Source organism: Parambassis ranga, chromosome 8, assembly GCF_900634625.1.
Source record: "Parambassis ranga chromosome 8, fParRan2.1, whole genome shotgun sequence".
In the NCBI taxonomy this organism is placed as follows: domain Eukaryota; kingdom Metazoa; phylum Chordata; class Actinopteri; family Ambassidae; genus Parambassis; species Parambassis ranga.
Window position 1 is genome coordinate 3,823,920 of NC_041029.1, and position 17,559 is coordinate 3,841,478.

Below are 17,559 nucleotides of genomic sequence, written 5' to 3' on the forward strand. Positions count from 1 at the left end.
CGTCATGTGATTCAGTCAGGACCCTATTAACGGGCGCATTGTTTACCTTCCGCTGTAGAGAGAAGCAGCAGAGCTCGTCTTGAAAATGTACTCTCACGGGTCAGAGAGTCTAATCAAACAAGCACGGTGAGATAATATATAGAACTTTCTGTTTTCCGTTTTAATGACATCTTCTAAGCTAATGATGCTAACGCCCTTCAGACCATATGAACTTTTTACTGCTGTTAGCATTTTAGCTAACGTTGTGTTATTCACTGATTCTGTTCACTGCGTTGTGTTGGTGTAAAACTGACAGAGTTGCGCTCTGTGTCTTCAACAGGGACATTCAGGAAGCCGAGCTACAGAAGTTTTACAGCCGTCTGGTAAAGCTGCTGCAGGGGAAGGAGCTCGGTCATGAGACCGTGGACTCCCTGCAAAGATTGCACCTCATCCTCTCTGCCACCAAGTACACCAGGATGTAAGAGCTCCGCCTCTTGTTGTTGTCTACATCTCAGACTATTGATTTATCGGATTTCTCGTCTTTCTGTATCCACTCCTTCCTCCTTACAGTCAGAATGAATCACTGCGGGAGAAGTACACACAGATTTGTTTTTATGTATTTACCAGCTGAGTTTTGTCCTCTGCTATTATCAGGCTGCCCTCAGAGCTCCACAAGAAGCTGTCATCGCTCCTGTGCTCACCTGCAGAGCAGCTCCAGGTGCTGAGCTCCGCCGTGCTCAGAGAAACACTGCCCCTCTCTGGGCAGGAACTGAACTACACCCAAGACCACGCTGCTCAGCTGAACAGCCACGTTACAGCTGTTGTGCTGTCACAGGTGTGCCGATCCATCATGATTTTGAGGCTTTGTGATCATTATTGTCAGTTAGTCAAGCAGTTGTTTTGGTACTATTTAAATAGATTTTAACAACTGATTTATGTCTCACACTTTGACCCCTAAGGCTGGGTCCAGGGCCGATCTGTCGTCTCTTTGTGCTCAGCTCCTTCACAATCTGGACAGTCGGCCATCCGAGGGGGCGGCTCACTCATTCATGCACACACTCCCAGTCTTGAACAGCATCCTAACATTCAGCCCTGAGAGCCTCACTGAAGGTACCGGTGTGATCTATTCATGAACACAGAGTAGCATTTTGAGAAGATCTCACACAGACCTTTCTCCACACTTGTAGATCAAGTGATCCTCCTGAGTAAAAAGCTTGTCGATTGGCTGCGTTATGCTAGCATTGTACAGGGAGGTGGTGCCTCCTCAGGAGGATTCTTCACAGGACACAGGTGCCGTCAGGTGAGTAGTGTTCTGAAGAAGCAACAAGCAACTAATGTTAACGCTGCTAATATCTGATGCTCAGATGGTTTTATCAGTCACTTGTGGCAGAATTGCATATGATTGGACATACGACATATGACATACTATGTATGTGTAAAATTTCTATGTATGCCCGTTAATGTTTGTCAGCAGTTTATTAAAATATTAAGATACAGAAATTAATCTTTTTCTGTGTGTGTGTTACTGTCATCAGCCAGTGCCGATAGCAGAGCTGGACGGGACGGTGTCGGGAGATTTCTTCACAGTGTTGTGCGTAGGACAGGGTTTCACTGAGGACCAGTGGATGAACGTCTATTCGTTTTCTATGCTGCGACATTGGCTACTCACTTACCACTCTGTTTCCAACGGCACCACCACTACAGACACTGGTAGGATTTAGTACAGACCACGTGACTTCAGCTGCCCATTGTGTCTCTGACAGGTCTCCCGGGATCTAATGGCAAACAACATTTCTGACAATCTGAGCTCTAGTGTTGAAATAATATTTTTCAAATGAACATGTGCTATTGGAATTATCTCTATTAACCCTCAGGTGTCACTTTAATTCACTACCCTTTTGTGTCATTAGGGACAAACATGTCCACTTCCAAAAAACTGCTATGAAAACTTAATGCTATACATTAAAAAAAAGTTTTTAATCAAATATTTGCATTATGTAATAAAACTGGCATTTAAAGAGTTAAATTCCTCAAAATGCTTTAATGTTTGGTAGTTTTGAGCAGGGCTGAAGCAAAAAAGCAGAAAAAAAAATAATCTATTGAGTTTTTATATCAGTTTTTGATATTTTTGTCCCTAATGACACAAAAGGGTAGTGAATTTGTTTCACAGTGTTCTGGTGATGTATTAGAAAAATGTAAATTTGAAATTTAAAATTTGTCTAGATAGAGTCTTTGTTACAAAAAATTCATATGCACCAACACAGACGAAACGGTGGCCAGGTAAAGAGGCAAAATGTACCCAAATGGACAAAAAAGTCCATAATGATGCCTGAAGGGTTAATGATGCCTGAAGGGTTAATGATGCCTGAAGGGTTAATGTTTTTCCATTGTTATATGTTACCGATTATGAATAAGGACAGAATTTCTTTGACAGTCTATGATCTGTGACCATGTGTGTTACAGACGACCGGTCAGAGGTGGACGGGTCTGTGGTTTCGATGGTTTCAGCCACTTCCTCATCCAGCCGTCTGCTGCCACCGAAGGAGCGTCTGAGAGAGAAGACCTTCCAGTACTGCCAGCGGGTCATCGAACAGGGAGACCGCAGTGAGTGAGAGTATATGTTAAATCACATTGTATTTTACTATGTGACTCTGATGTGTGCTCTCTTTCCTTCAGAGGCACACAAGAGGACTGACACAGAGCTGCAAAAAGCAGTGAGCTTTCCTTTATGTTTAGTATATGAGCTGACACTGAACATACACTGTAAATGAGCACAGTTCTCCCAATATATACAGAGTAGTGAAATCCATGTGTGTCCTGCTTCCTGTAGTGTCTGGTGGAGGCCGTGTGTATCCTGGACTGTGTGTGTAGCGAGGATGCCTCGCTGGTGTACCGAACGTTTCCGTCCATTAAGGCACTCTTTGGTCGGCTCAGCTTAGACCTGTCTTTCGCCAGAGTCCTGCTGCCCATAGCGCAGTTCTACCTCAACCACGGTTTGTGTGCATAATGACCGCTGCATGTGTTTCACATTACATTTGACAGATATTTGTAATTCTTGTTAATCTGTGACCTCAAGTAAACATGCTGTTTATGATTCTTAAATGTGTTCAGGTGAGATGGCAGCAGTTGACTGCGAGAGTGTGTGGAAGCTGGTGTTTGGTCGGTTTCCTGCCGAGCTGTTCAATGACCCCTTCCTGGCACACGAGTTCCTACGCTTTCTTCGACTGAACCTGGAGAGTGTGCAGCTTCGAGTTCCACAGTACACATGCTTTTTCCCAAACCTGCTTAAGGTAAATCCAGAGTAGAGACTGTGTTGGTCCTGTAGGGTCACAAACGGTCTTGTGGCTTACCTTGACTCTGTCTGTCTGTGCAGTTTTTGGCCTGGGACAGTCCACCTTTGGTAGAGGATTTTGTGGATCTTCTGCCCTCCCTGGTGACAGCTGGCACCGCAGTGGAGCTGCTTCACACTCTGCTGGACCTGCCCTGCCTGTCTGCCACACTGGTGCTGCAGCTCAGGTTCACACACAAGTACTGTAGGAGCAAAGCTGCCTGACGCTAATGCAGTTAAGGTCTCACTGAGAGTGTGTGGTTGTGTGATTGTGCACTACAGGTCTGCGTGTTTACCCATCTCTGAGCAAGGCAGCCGTGGCCTGCTGTCCCTGGATGCATTTCGAAACCCCTCTTTTCGAGGACTTTTCCTATTCCTGCTTCGAGCTGAAGCAGGCTCAGGTGCTGACAGTGAATAAAAGAACATTTTTAAAAATCGTTTTAAACATTAAGGGGTCTGACATTTGGACCATGTTCATATAATATGGATTGCTATTGCAACAACACGTGATCAGCAGGGTAAAACTAACCTGTCTCACGATGATCTAAGCTGTGACTGACAAACTGTAATAGTAATCAGAAACCCTGTTGACCTAATCATTGTAATTTTGTCCTTTAGGTGATACTATTGACCGACTGAGCACACTCCATGAGCTGTTAGCCGAGGCTGCTGATTGGCCGAGAGTCATTCAGTGTGCTCAGACCGTCCCTTCGCTGCTGCATGTTTACTTCAGCGCAGTTGTCACGGTGATGAGATTTAACGTACCTTTCTGCTTTCTATTTGAAATGTACCGTTTTTTAAAAACTATATTCTGTGTGTGTGTGTGTGTGTGTGTGTGTGTGTGTAGGTGGCTGATAAGAAGCTTTTAGCCCACTTGATTCTGGTGATCCTGGAGAGGAGCAGCCTTCTTTTCAACATCCCGGCATACATCAGAGAGATACACAAGTATCTATCCACGGACTCATCCAGAAGGCACTTGAGGGCTCATATCTTAGCCTGATCCTGATTGTCTGTCTCTCTTTTTGCTGTAGAGTGTTAAGCTCCCACCTACTGAGGTTGTGTACGCTGCACCCCTCCCTGGTGGTGGAGCAGTCCCACGAGCTGCTGGAGTTTGCTGGAACTGCAGCCAATGTCTACAGCAGAGAAGAAATCTACACACATGTGGTAATACACTGTGTGTTCGAACGATACTTTGTTTTAGATCTCACATATCCAGTTTTTGTGTATGTGTGTTTAAGGACTATAAAAACTGATACTAAAATAATGTTTACCTTTTTTGGCCCTAAGGTGTGGGTATTGGGCGAGTACCTCTCTGTGTCACATGACTCTCGTTGCTCAGTAAGGCTCATCACTTCCTGTTTTGAAGCTTTGGAGGCAGTTCTGTTCGAGATCACTTCATCTGCTCCACCGCCTGGAGGCGTCTGCCCCGCCCCTAAAGTTGTCACCACTTTAATGAGTGCTCTTGCTAAGTTGGCATCACGATCACATGACCTCATACCGAGGTAGTATTTTTTCTACATTCTGTTTTGACCTTTTTTGTATACATGCATTTGTAACGTTTGGGTGTTCTGTTCTGTTTCAGGGTGTCTCTGTTCCTCTCCAAGCTTAGAACAGGAACCAGAAGTGGACTGTTTAACTGGTGCTCTGATGAGGATGACCTGTTTGCCATAGTAACACGAGGAGAGGAGCTGTGGTCGCTGCTGAAGGCACCAGGCGTGGCTCAGAGTGTCCTGACTTCACCGCCACACATCGCCACATCACAGGGGCACAGAGACACTAACACAGCCATGCCACTGCAACTACGGGCCCTCACCAGCCTCACACACACGTCACATAGCTTTACATAGAATCAACATACAGTCCACTATACGATCCATGATCATCCATGATACTGCTGTCCTTTGATTTTTCATTTTGTTCAGAAATAAAACCCATCATTGCACAATACTCCTTTTTTCTTTATTATACAGAAATATAATTTTACAAAATATATCATCTGATTACAATAAGATAGAAACACTCATCTCCTGAGTATGTGCTATGCGAATATACGCTAATTTTAACAATCAGAGGAAAGTCAGTGATCATTGTAAAAGATACAAAAATAGAAATGTTCGGTCTACAGTATAACATGGTCCCATTTTCAGAGATTGTTTGTAACATCACACTGTGTGAAAGAAAAGTGCTGAAACAAGATCATTAGTGTTCTGCTAGGCAGATTTGTTTCCCCTTGAGGCTAAGCTAACAATCTCCTGGATGTTGGTTCATTCAGTCTGAGGCAAACAGTTACTAAAATAACGAGTCTTCATAATGCCACAAATCATTGTTCCAGTAAGAACTGAATTATTTACAGACTCTTATGTAAGCACAGAAAAGAACTCGGAACAGATTTGTAGTCTGCGTGTCTTTGTGTACTTTTTGTGTTGTTCAGACTAACTCCATGATGGGATTAGAGCAGCACCGAGTCTGCTGCAGGAGTTCCTTTTTGTAGATGAGAACATGCCTTTTATTCTGCTGTGTATTTGGGGTTAACCCTGTAAAATTAAACTAGGACAGATCAAACACTTCTGTGAGAACTCTGCTTTCATCAGCATTCAGAAGTTAGATCAACTTATTTCCTTTGGTCTGCAAAAAAAAAACTGATTGAACTGATCCCCAACTTTCCCCCAGTGCAAACATGGCCACCACTAACGATTCAGACTCAGCTGTAACTCTGAACTATTGGCACTTTATGTGTGATTGTCTTACAGCAAACAAAAAGTTTGGTCCAGTGAGTAGTCCACAGTAAAAAAAGAATTGAACAGTATTTTTAGAATCTCATCAGATCCTCAGCACATGACCTGCAGTTGAGGGAGGATAAGGCAATGTGACTGCACAGAGTCACTGGCTATGGAATGTCAGGTGACAGTAACTTGTCACCTGGATGTCTGCAGCAGTGGCTCGGGTAAGTACAGGTACCTCCAGATGGCGTAATAATGAATGCCTGCTCCAACTGCAACAAAGAGATGCCAGATGGCGTGGGCAAACGGGACGAGGCCGTCGCTCTTAAAGAAGACTACACCCACCACATAAAAGACTCCTCCCACAGCTAGTTCACACACACCGGCACGCTCGACCTGCAACAGATAAATCCATCTCAGCCTGACAAATAATCATGTATCATGTAATACAAACAAGTACGCTGTACAGTCTCTACTTAGCTTCTCCCCATAAGAAAGGAGACCTAAGTCTAGTCTAAGTCAGGTCTTCGACAACAGACAAAGCTCCGGTTTGTCAGATTCTCTCATAATGAAAAGGAGTCTATGATCAAACAGAAGAAGCATTTTTTACACACAGAGAAAGACGGCAGATCTTACCATGGACAGAACGACCGCAGCAGGAACAGCTCCCATGGTCACATATCCAAGCAGCTCTACCAGCTTGTACCTGCAGGTAGAACTGGAGCATCAACACACAATGCCTCCATTTGTCTACACCTCTATAACTGGTAACTGTTTCTCAAACACCGTCCAGGTGTTTGCTGTAAACACCTGAGGCCAGGAGTTTAGTTTCAGGCTAATTGTGTCAGAGCGGCTCTGTGTTACCTCTCATGGAAAAAGAAGACGTACATAGACCCCATACAAGCCATGACCCAGATCAGCCACCGCATGTGGGACGCCCAGGGCCCGAGCTCCCTGAGCATCAACCTGAGCAAACACACACGCACTTTAGTGGCTCCTCTTCACTCTGGCCCTACTAACCAGCATTTTGATTTGTTGCAGTCACATGACCTACCAGGGAGAGTAAGAGGCAGCGATGAAGAAGTAGATGGCCATTCTGTCACACATGTGAAAACGCTGCTCCATCTTCCTGAAGGGAGACAAAGAGAAACAACCCTAAACACACAGCCGGTCACCTGGGCCTTAATGAAGTCAGATCAGCTGTTTGAGGATTAAAATAGATTAATGTTGTCTTGATCTGTTCTTCATGCATGGGTGGATGAGTCAGACTACTTGATCTGTGAGTAATCCAAAGAACAGACACATTAGACCTGTTTTTCCCTGACATGAGCTTGCTCTGATGCTTGCTTGGTTTTGTCATATTTCTCAGACAAAATACAAAAAGGATCAAATATGATATGAAACAAGTGTATTTCAAATACTCTTGTATATAAATTAATACATTTAATTACCCTCAATTCCTAGTTTACACTTTATTAAGCTGAGAGAATTAAGAGATCTGCAACAGATTATCATTTCAGCCTGGATTATTTCAGCCTAAATGGAGCTTTTCCAAAATAGAAATATGAGTCGAAAGTATATATTTGTGTAGAGAAGTTACATCTGTCTGTGGTCTTAAGTCCCAGCATCACAAACTGTATCTCTGGCAGTTTTATTTATAAAGTGCTTTTAACAATCAGACTCACAGCGCTTTACACAAACCTAGAGTCTAAACCTTAAGAGCAACAGTGGCAAGGAAATACTTCCTGTAACAGGAAGCGCCCATCAGAATTCTCACACACACACACACACACACACACCTGAGGTGGCTGATTTTCCAGGCAGCAGTGTGGAAGAGCGTTGAGGTGATGAACAGACCAGTGAGACCACTCCCATAGAGCCAAGCAGCAACACGATGCCATTGGTCAACAGAAAGAAAGTAGAGTACAGACCCACCAACCAGACTGGGGAGGATCCACAACTAGAAAATAAAGTCACGAATGATCTTTTTTTTTTTAGTGCAGTCTTACATAGACGTAGATAGTAATGTGATTTTTGTTAGTCACAGCTCAATAGTTTTAAAAAAAATTAATTTGTGAACTTAAACGGAACAGAAAGGTAACTTTAACTTTAAACATATAGGAATAATGTAACACTTGTGTGGTCATTGCATAAGCTAACTAATTATTCACCAAAGAAGAAATGCCATTGACATCCACTATTGTTTTTAACTGCTGGAGTTGTTGTTGGGTACAAACAGAACCTACACATTCAATATTGTAAGAACAGATCAAATCCAAGCCGTGGACTAAAATGACATCATCATTCTGATAAAGCAGAAAAACCTGAGCATGATTAGCCCCACCGACATAAACACGACAGAAGAATGAGTGAACAGACAGAACCGGCTGCATCTGAGGCTTTGTGGTCATGGTCATGTTTTTATACTGTCTCTTTCATCTGCCTCTCTGAAGCAGAAGTGCACAGGGATTACAGCAGATTAGAAAAAAAATACAGGCTGAATCACAGATTATAGACCATTGGCAAAAATCCTCACAATCCTCCATGATTTCAGAGGCAAGCCTTCTGCACAGGGTCACATAGAGAATCCCAGCAAAACATGGATTTTATTTTCAGAGCACATATCTATCTGTCTGCACGTGTGAGTGTGTGTGTTTCACTCACCCCATGAGTGGCACAATTTGCAGCATGTTCATATTCAGTGGGCTGGTATCTCTTACTAGCTGGTACTCTGGAGTTCATAAACCTGGGGAGGAGACATGTGTGAGCATGCATGTGTAAACATCTTCATCATCATCATCATCATCATCATGTTTTCACATGCTTTGTACATTAACGTCTGCTGTGTATGTTTGAAATTTGGTGTCACCATTGTTAGTGAGGCAACTGTCACCACAGGATACTACACTCTATTAACCATTAACCATATTTATTGACATGCGATATGTCCTGTGTGTGTGTGTGTGTTCTATTTAATCAGCAGTACATCTGTCAAACCTCGTTGGAAAAACACATCTGGAAATGTTATGAAACCACATTTTATACATCCAGATGAGCCCGCTCACTCACTCACTCACTCGCTCACTCGCTCACTCACTCTAATGTAGCTTTTTTATAAAGGGCCACAGGTGTGTCTGTGTTGTTCAGCTGTGATTACACATTCAGGCCAATGCTCATCTCTCACTCTCTACGGCTCCTTGTTACTGTTCAGTGAACAGAGCCATCATTGCTTACTGAGGTAGACCTCTGACTCCTGATTACTAAAGCTTCAAATTTAAATAGTGTGTGAATCTCGTCCTGTACCTGTTGCCATACAAACTATGGAACTAAAACCTAAAACTATTTTTGTTTCTTTGGTGTGAGTGTAGGCAGACTTTGGTTTGACTGCTGCCATACAGGGTGCAGCTGAGCTGAACAATAATTTAGAGAAGATGGACAGAAAATCACAAGTTCAGCATTTCAAATAATCAAAGCCCTTATCCAAAATTAATAACTATAAATTCCTCATCTTTTGTCCCAAACTCCCTACGACCTTCACAATGTTGCTTTTGAGCTGTGCTCCACCTCTTCGGTCAGGACAGCATTTCTCTGTGCACAGTTGCGGTATTTCCCCTAACCATGCCACTCTGATGTCCTCTAATCAGTTATGACAAAACTCTGTTTCTGTGTGTGTAATGAACTGAAAAGGAGCAACAGGCAGATCTGAGAGGACATGAGTGCAGCACTCTTATTTGACTCGGTTTCACAGAATTGCTTCTTCTCTTCTGCACACAGATTTGTTGTGGGTTAGGGTTGTCCCACATGCAGACCTGTGTACACATGACACACATTTCCTCCTCACAAAGGAAGGTTTATTGGTAAAAGATCATTATAGCACATTCCATACATTAATGAGATGGAGTTCATTTAAGAGGATCAGAGCCGTTGGCTCATAATGACGGCTGGTAGGGGCTAGTGGGGCTAAGCCCTCCCTACGTTATGCAATAAAGATAAAACAACTATTGTTTTAATAACATACAAAAGATTGTTCTAAGTTTAGGATTCACTGAAACTAAAGGTTAAAGTGGCAACAGCACCAAATAAATAAATATATAAATAATTAAAAGAACAACACATGATATGTCTGAATGGGCTCATTTTAAGCAGCGCATCAAACAGCTCTTACTTATTTTCTTACTTATGTTGTGAATGATTGACGGCTATCATGTTCCGCCCTCCCCATTGACTGACCATTTGGGCTCACTTCAGGCCACAGGGTTCGGCTCTGACCCATCAGCTAGCGCCAGGTAAATGATTGACAGGTGTCGTTTCACAATCCTGTGATGTACGTGTAATTTGGGCTGATTCTATTTAGGCCAACACCGAAGAAGAAGAAGAAGAAGAAGAAAAGTAGAAGAGAAGAAGAAGAAGAGAAGAAGAAGAAGAAGAGTAGAAGAGAAGAAGAAGAAAAAGAAGTAAATGGGACAGGACAGTCTAAACCACCAGCCTTGAAAGTAGTGTACATGGAAGGACCCCCCCCCCCTGTGTGTGTGTGTGTGTGTGTGAAAATAGCGATAACATGTAAACTATGCAGACAAACTGAAAATGAGAATAAACACTGAAAAAAAATCTACATGACACTTTAACTAGAACATGATCTATAACAAAGAAAAAGAAGTGAAAGAATGAAATCAAACAAATCCTGAAACAAACATGGAATGATAACGTAAACACCTTTTTTGGAAACTTATCTCTCTGTCATCTCTCTCTCTCCCTCTCTCTCACACACACACAGATCTATAACATTCCCATGACTGTCCCTGTGCCAGCTTGTTAGTGTGCATGGATGCACCGGGTCTGTTGGGCACACATTAGCGGCCAAACCTCGCTTATAAAGTAACACCCACCTTCTGAATTTTGTCATCTTAAAGTCCATCTCGTGCGAATGTGGCAATGTGCACACGCGCGCCGGTGCGCTCGCGGTGAGTCAACAACAAACCGGCCTCCGGTTCTCCTTTAGACCTTCTCCATGCTGGATCTCCAACCGCCCGCGCGTTCGAGCAGAACCACATGAGTCCGGCGGAGTCTCAGGCGGCTTCACGCACAGCCGGTGGGACTTCGAGCCATCCAGACACAAACACTAAGGGACGCGCAGTGAGGAGAAAGTTCGTTTCTCAGCCTGTGTGCAGGACGTTCCGCGGGACTGTAACCCCTCCCCTCTACTCTCTCCTCCCATTTCCCCTCTCCCGGCCGATGAGATCCCTCCCCACAACACACACACACACACACACACACACACACACACACACACACACACACACACACACACAGGTTAGTCGCGTTTTCCACAGTGGTGAGCCTTTAGGTTTGGTAAGATCTGTGCTCAATGTTTATTTATGCTTAATCAATACAACGTGTTAAACCCACAATAACCAACCGATCACCACAGGATTATTTTTATTTAATGATTAATATTTATTTATCAATTTGAAATGTTGTTTCAATTCAGTTTTATTTATACAGCACCTTTTACAATCAAATCTGTCTCTAGCTAGAAACACAAACCAGCAAGGAAGACTGGACACACAGTTGGTGACATAAACTAATGGATCCTCAACAGCCTGAAGAGAAGAGAGGAGGTGGGGGAACTGCTCTTTGGATCATGTTTGTGTCCCCGGCAGCATAGGCCTATAGAAGCTTAGCTATGGTAAAGTTTAAGACTACAAGTTAGTCAGCCTGTTCTACCTGTGGCTGGATATTTGGACATAGCACCAAACGAGCAGACAAAGGAGAAAGTTAGAATTCTCTTGATAAAAGACTGATAAAACATCCAAATAATTCTGTTACAGACCTTAAAGTTCTTTGCTGGCCTCGTTTTTGTTTTTGTTCAGACCGTGTGCTCACCGATACCGAGTGCTGATAAATACTATAATTAGATGTATGGGAAATATTTATAAATACACATCCGGATTAAAGCAACAAACATTCAGTCAGAGTAAAAAAAAACTTAAAATTTGAAACCTTTATTAGTCCCACAATGGGGAAATTGCGGGAAATAGCCCAGCAAAGAGCGCCATACACCAGTGAGTACACTGGAGGCTATGTGGGAAAGGTGTCTAGCCCAAGGACACACAGCAGGACTAGGGAGGAGTTGGGATTGAGCCACCAACTTTCCGGTTATTGGACAACCCTGCTATACCATTGAGCCACTGCTGCCCCAATATATATATATATATATATATATATATATATATATATATATATATATATATATATATATATATATATATATATATATATATATATATATATATTATTTTTTGACTATGGACATATACCATAGTTTATCTCAACCGTATCCACATTTCACCTTAAATCGCCTAAACAATTAAGCAATTTAAGGTAAAATAAATTAACCAACTCTGTCTATGCTGAATTGGGCTGCAGGATGTTCCATTATCAATGACATTGAGTGAACTCCAGATATCACTGGCCGTCTGTGCAAATATGCGCTGTTTCGGGTTTTCCTTTAATAATCTACAGACGTCAGGCATTGCGTATGGAGAGGAGGAGCGGTCGGATCAGCTGTCAGTATATGTGCATGCATGTACAGTGCTGCTTGAAAGTATGTGAACCCTTTGAGCAGTTTGGATGTTTCTGTTGTTTTACCATGGTTTTCTCATTTTCTTATCACCAGTTTTTATGTATGAAATCTCAGATATATGTTTTACCAGTTGCATGTACGTGTTTAGTGGAACTTGTTTGAGTAGCCCAAAAACTACACGAAACCTGGAATTAGTGTATGTGCAAAAGCATGTGAACCCTTGTATTAGTAGCTTGTGGCTCCTCCTTTTGCAGCCATTACTTCAACCAAACATCTTCTGCACCCTCTAACCAGTCTCTCGCATCTGCTTTGGGGGATTTTTGCCCACTCCTCCTTGCAGAATTCAGCCAGTTGAGAGAGATTGGAGGGACATCTGGCATGTACCATCTTCTTTAGGTCTTGCCACAACATTTCAATAGGATTAAGATCTGGACTTTGACTGGGCCAATCCAGAGTATGAATCCTCTTTCTCTGAAGCCATTCCTTTGTAGTTTTGCCGGAATACTTTGGGTCATTGTCGTGTTGCATAATCCATGTTCATCCCAGCTTCAACTCTATCGACAGGCTTTAAAAAGAACCAAATCTTTGAAATAAGGCCAGTATCAGTACCCGCCCATCCATAGTATTTTTTTATCAAACTTCAACTGGGGATCAAACAATTGACAATTCCGACCTCATTCCCATGCGTTGAATTTGCCTTAGATTTTACAATTCCTTTTCTCAAATCAATGACAAGCTGTTTTGTTGTTTTTTATGTTAAGGTCAAGGACATTTCAGGGACAGGGAGCTACCATGGTCCAACTCTGACCCTTGAAGGAGAGTCAAAAGTGCTGCATCATCTAAAAATGTTACCAAGTAGCTGGCCTCTTTCCGCCACCTGCAAGGTCTGTATACAGAATAAAACGGAGGGGAGATAAAACACAACCCTGTGGGAAGCCTGTGTATAAAACCACAACATCTGACAAAGCTCCTTTAACTAAAAACTGCTGCTTCCTATTAGTTAAGTCTCTCAGTGAGCCGAATGCAGAGTTAGTTAGGAAGGTCGCAGAGTTGTGGTTCAAAGTTTATTGCATTCAGCTCACTGAGACCATTACAGAAATGTATCACTTAAGGGTCTAAGCCTCATGACGGCCGAGAACCTAACCCTAGCTCTGCATTAGGGTTAGGGCTATAGGGTTACAGCTAGGGTTAGGGTTAGGACGTTAAGTTCATCATCAGGTTTGGGATACTTCTCCAATGATGTTCCATCAGACTTGGAGACCCCGAGGTCCCCAAATCTGACGGACTGTCCCCCAGTTTGATCGGGAACAATTTTCATCAGGGTTGGAGTACTCTAGGATACTTAAATCAGTTCAATCATGAGAGACTCAGCGAACTGAATGAGAAAGATTTATTAAGTACAAAGTTTGAATGTGCAATGGTGTCCTAGACCCCATCATGAAGACCACATCCGGAAAGGGGGGGGGAAACGCAAGAGGAGAGGCTGCTGGATCAGAAGATCCCCCCGGGGTCTAGACCTGGTGGTGGTGGAGAGCTGGAGGGCAGGAGATAGGAGGCCTTACTGGTGTGGATCTGGTGGTGCTTGGGGTGGAGGAGGGTTGCCGGGTTCGATCAGAAGACAGCTGGAGAAGAGACGAAGACTTTTAAATTTCGTGCTAAACTGTGATTGGTCAGGAGAGGGATGGAAAGCGACAGCTGGTTGGTGAGGGAGGTGCTTTCTATTAAGCACCTGACTAAGAGAGCGGAAGAGAGGGGGAGCAGAGGAGTGAGGGAGAGAGGGAGAAAGATTAGGAAGCGGATAGGGATAAATGGTGAATGATGGGAAACAGAGTCTTCCTGATTGAACTTGCTAAAAGCTACATACTGTATGTATAGTCAGGTTTGGAGTACTCAGGAGTACAAACAACTTCAGTTTTAAAAATAATGCCTCAGCCCCCCTAACGTTTGTTTTATGGAAAATAAAAATAAATGGACATCATTTTTAGTGCTATTTTTAAATTTTATATTTGCATCATGCAATCTAACTGGCACTTAAAGGGTTAAATTCCTCATAATGATTTAATGTTTGGTAGTTTTGAGCAGAGCTGAAGTTGTTTAACAAAATTATGGAGAAAAAAGCAGAAAAATACATTAATCCATTAAGTTTTTATAGCAGTTTTTTGGAAGTGGGCATTTTTGTCCCGATTGACACAAAAGGGTAGTAAATTTGTTTCACCATGTTCTGGTGATGTATTAAAAACATTTAAATTTGAATTCTAAAATTTGTCTAGAGATAGTGTGTCTTTGTTACAAAAAAATTGTGCTATATATACCAATACAGATAAAATGGTGGCCAGGTAAAGGGGCAAAAATTACCCAAATGGACAAAAAAGTCCACAATGACACCTGAGGGTTAATACGTATATAGGAACAGGAAGAGAGGTCCTGGAATCAGATGTCTCCCCTGGGTCTAGACCTTGTGGTGGTGAAGAAGACTGGAGAGCAGGGCAGAGGAGGGCTTGAACTAGCATGAATCTGGCAGTGCCTGGGGTGGAGGAGGGTTGCCAGAATCGATTTGAAGGCAGCTGGAAGAGACACGAAGTGACGGGTGAGGGACTGATTGGTGAGGGAAGTGCTCTCTATTAATCACCTGGCCAGAGTGGGAGGTAAAGAGAGGGAGAGTAAGAGAAGGGTGGAGAGCAAGAGAAGGGTGGAGAGCGAGAAATCAGGGAGGTGGATAGAGAGAAGATGGGTGAATGGCATGTTTTAATCAATGATGAAGAGAACAGAGTCTTCCTGATTGAACTTGCACTACTCGTAACTGTTAAGGATTTTTACCTTTAAGAAAATCATGCAAACCAGAGAGAGGACATGTCATTTTATTTGTTGTAAAGATGGACATTTTTACATCAAGGTCTATGAAGAGAGAGAAAATACTAATGCACTCATTTGTCACTTTTGTGAAACGACCCTTTAAGACAAAGATAAACACTACATTTTAGTCACTGGGAGAATAATGATGAATGTTAGAGCATTTATATGTGGGCCACACAGTGTTGGCCCTTATCCTTCTAAAGACTTTGAAGGTAGAGTTCATTCACTCAGTATATGTAACCATCTTTTTAATGAAGGACAACCTTAAAGTGAAGACATGCAGTCTACCGTCTGTCGGGTTACTGCAGATCAGACCCAAATACAGACAAAAAAGGTTTCAACAAAAGGTTAGCTTTATTGAAAATAAAGCCAAGCAACTCTCAAAAAGAACGAAAAAGCACCAAAGGCTAATGAGACAAAAGTGGGTGAATAAAGTACAAACAAACGAGAAATAAAGGAAAAGAGGAACAAACCAGAACGATGAAAACTGGAAAAGGTAACAGGGCAGGATGGCACGCAGAGAACCCTGGGTCGCACAAACGGGCAAAAACGCAGTATGAACGCAGCATAGACACACTGACAAGACGGAGGTACAACAGACGAACTGACCGACACCAACGGGAGGACAAGGCTAAAATACACAATGGGAAACAAGACACGGGGCCTGAAAACACCAGGAAGCAAAACGGACAAAGATAGAACAAAGAGAACAAGACTTTCACAATAAAACAGGAAACAATCCAAACCAACCATGAAAATACATTTATGGCATCTTTTGTGCCTGGTGTAAACTCTCCATTGTTAATATGTTTGGTTTACAACATTGTACCACACTCACCAAAGCTCTCCAAAAACAGACTTTAAACCATTCAAATGATTTCCTGTGTAGTAAACAAATACAGTTAATCTATGGTCCTGGCCTTGTCCTTTTGTAGAATAGAACATGCATGCAAATATGTTGATGAAGATTCTCAGTCATCCAGGTCATCGTATGCATTGTATGCATGCAAATACAACACCACATGCAGCAGGTTTAACCAACGGCACCTTTGACACAATGAAGTGATCAGACCGACACATGTTTATGGACAGAACAGTTTGTTCTATTTTCTAAAGTGTAGTTATATTGCTAAATTAAGTCCTAATGTGTCAAAACTCATGTTCAGTTATTTCATCAATTCTTGAATTGCTTCCTCCAAATATCAGCATCAGCCACCAAAAATACAAACTTTGGGCAATCTAATGATGTTACAAACCTTCTCAACACCAGTTTATTTATTATTGACACATTAATACACACACTGTATCTTTATTATCAGATCAGACCTGATTTCTGTCTGTAACAGTCACATGCATGCATTTGCACATTTCCTAACCTAAAAAGTCAGTAGAACTGAAAAAGACAGATGTTTTCTTTTTTGCCATTTATGTAAATGTTACAAGTGCACCGAGTGTCTTTGGACACTGGTTTGTGCAGTGTGTGAAATGAAGGTGTTAGCAGCATTTACCTGACAACACAAACTGTGGTTACATTTGTAAGTTTACTCACACACCACACATCACACACCACAGTGTGCTTTTATTTTTACTGTTATTTATTTAGTTGCACTATGTACAGTTTATAAACCACTTCTACCTCCACTCACCTGTGCAATAACTGTTAATATGTAAACTGTTCATAATGTATATATCTTTTTATTGGTAGTCTATTTTATAATGTATATATCTTTCTATTAACTTATCCCTTGCTGTCTGTATGCCGTTGCAAAAATGCAATTTCCCCATTGTGGGACTAATAAAGGTTTCTTAATCTTAATCTTTAAAGTCATGCAACACTGACATTGCAGCCAATTCCATGTTTCTACTACTCAGAGATGCAACAACCTGCTCTTCTGTTCTGGCTTTCTTTTGTTCAGTTTACAACATAGAGTCACACTCACCAAAGCTCCCCAAAATGGAGATTAAACCATTCAAATAATTGTACATGTGATAAACAAATATGGTTGACTCCTTGACTTGACATTGTTGTCCTTTTGTATTGCAAATACAACACATGGTTTTAACCAAAGACACATTTGACACAGTGAAGGGATCAG

The 17,559-nt window shown here is 42.2% G+C and overlaps 2 protein-coding genes across 2 annotated transcripts; one reads left to right on the forward strand and one right to left on the reverse strand.

Annotated features, from left to right (window-relative positions):
- Positions 1 to 5: 5 nt before the first annotated feature.
- On the forward strand, positions 6 to 5,254 carry ap5z1 (adaptor related protein complex 5 subunit zeta 1). Its single transcript, XM_028411376.1, has 17 exons — positions 6 to 126; positions 320 to 457; positions 634 to 814; positions 939 to 1,089; positions 1,167 to 1,279; positions 1,515 to 1,689; positions 2,443 to 2,583; positions 2,656 to 2,693; positions 2,810 to 2,972; positions 3,091 to 3,269; positions 3,353 to 3,495; positions 3,590 to 3,708; positions 3,926 to 4,053; positions 4,155 to 4,252; positions 4,339 to 4,471; positions 4,595 to 4,809; positions 4,890 to 5,254. Exons 1-17 carry the CDS (start codon positions 86 to 88, stop codon positions 5,152 to 5,154), a joined length of 2,421 nt encoding a protein of 806 aa, XP_028267177.1. The 5' UTR covers positions 6 to 85; the 3' UTR covers positions 5,155 to 5,254.
- LOC114439439 (monocyte to macrophage differentiation factor 2-like) lies at positions 5,245 to 11,210 on the reverse strand. Its single transcript, XM_028411379.1, has 7 exons — positions 10,914 to 11,210; positions 8,692 to 8,773; positions 7,827 to 7,987; positions 7,082 to 7,156; positions 6,892 to 6,993; positions 6,664 to 6,733; positions 5,245 to 6,423 (listed from the first exon to the last, which is right to left on the reverse strand). Exons 1-7 carry the CDS (start codon positions 10,940 to 10,942, stop codon positions 6,223 to 6,225), a joined length of 720 nt encoding a protein of 239 aa, XP_028267180.1. The 5' UTR covers positions 10,943 to 11,210; the 3' UTR covers positions 5,245 to 6,222.
- Between the last annotated feature and the right edge of the window lie 6,349 nt (positions 11,211 to 17,559).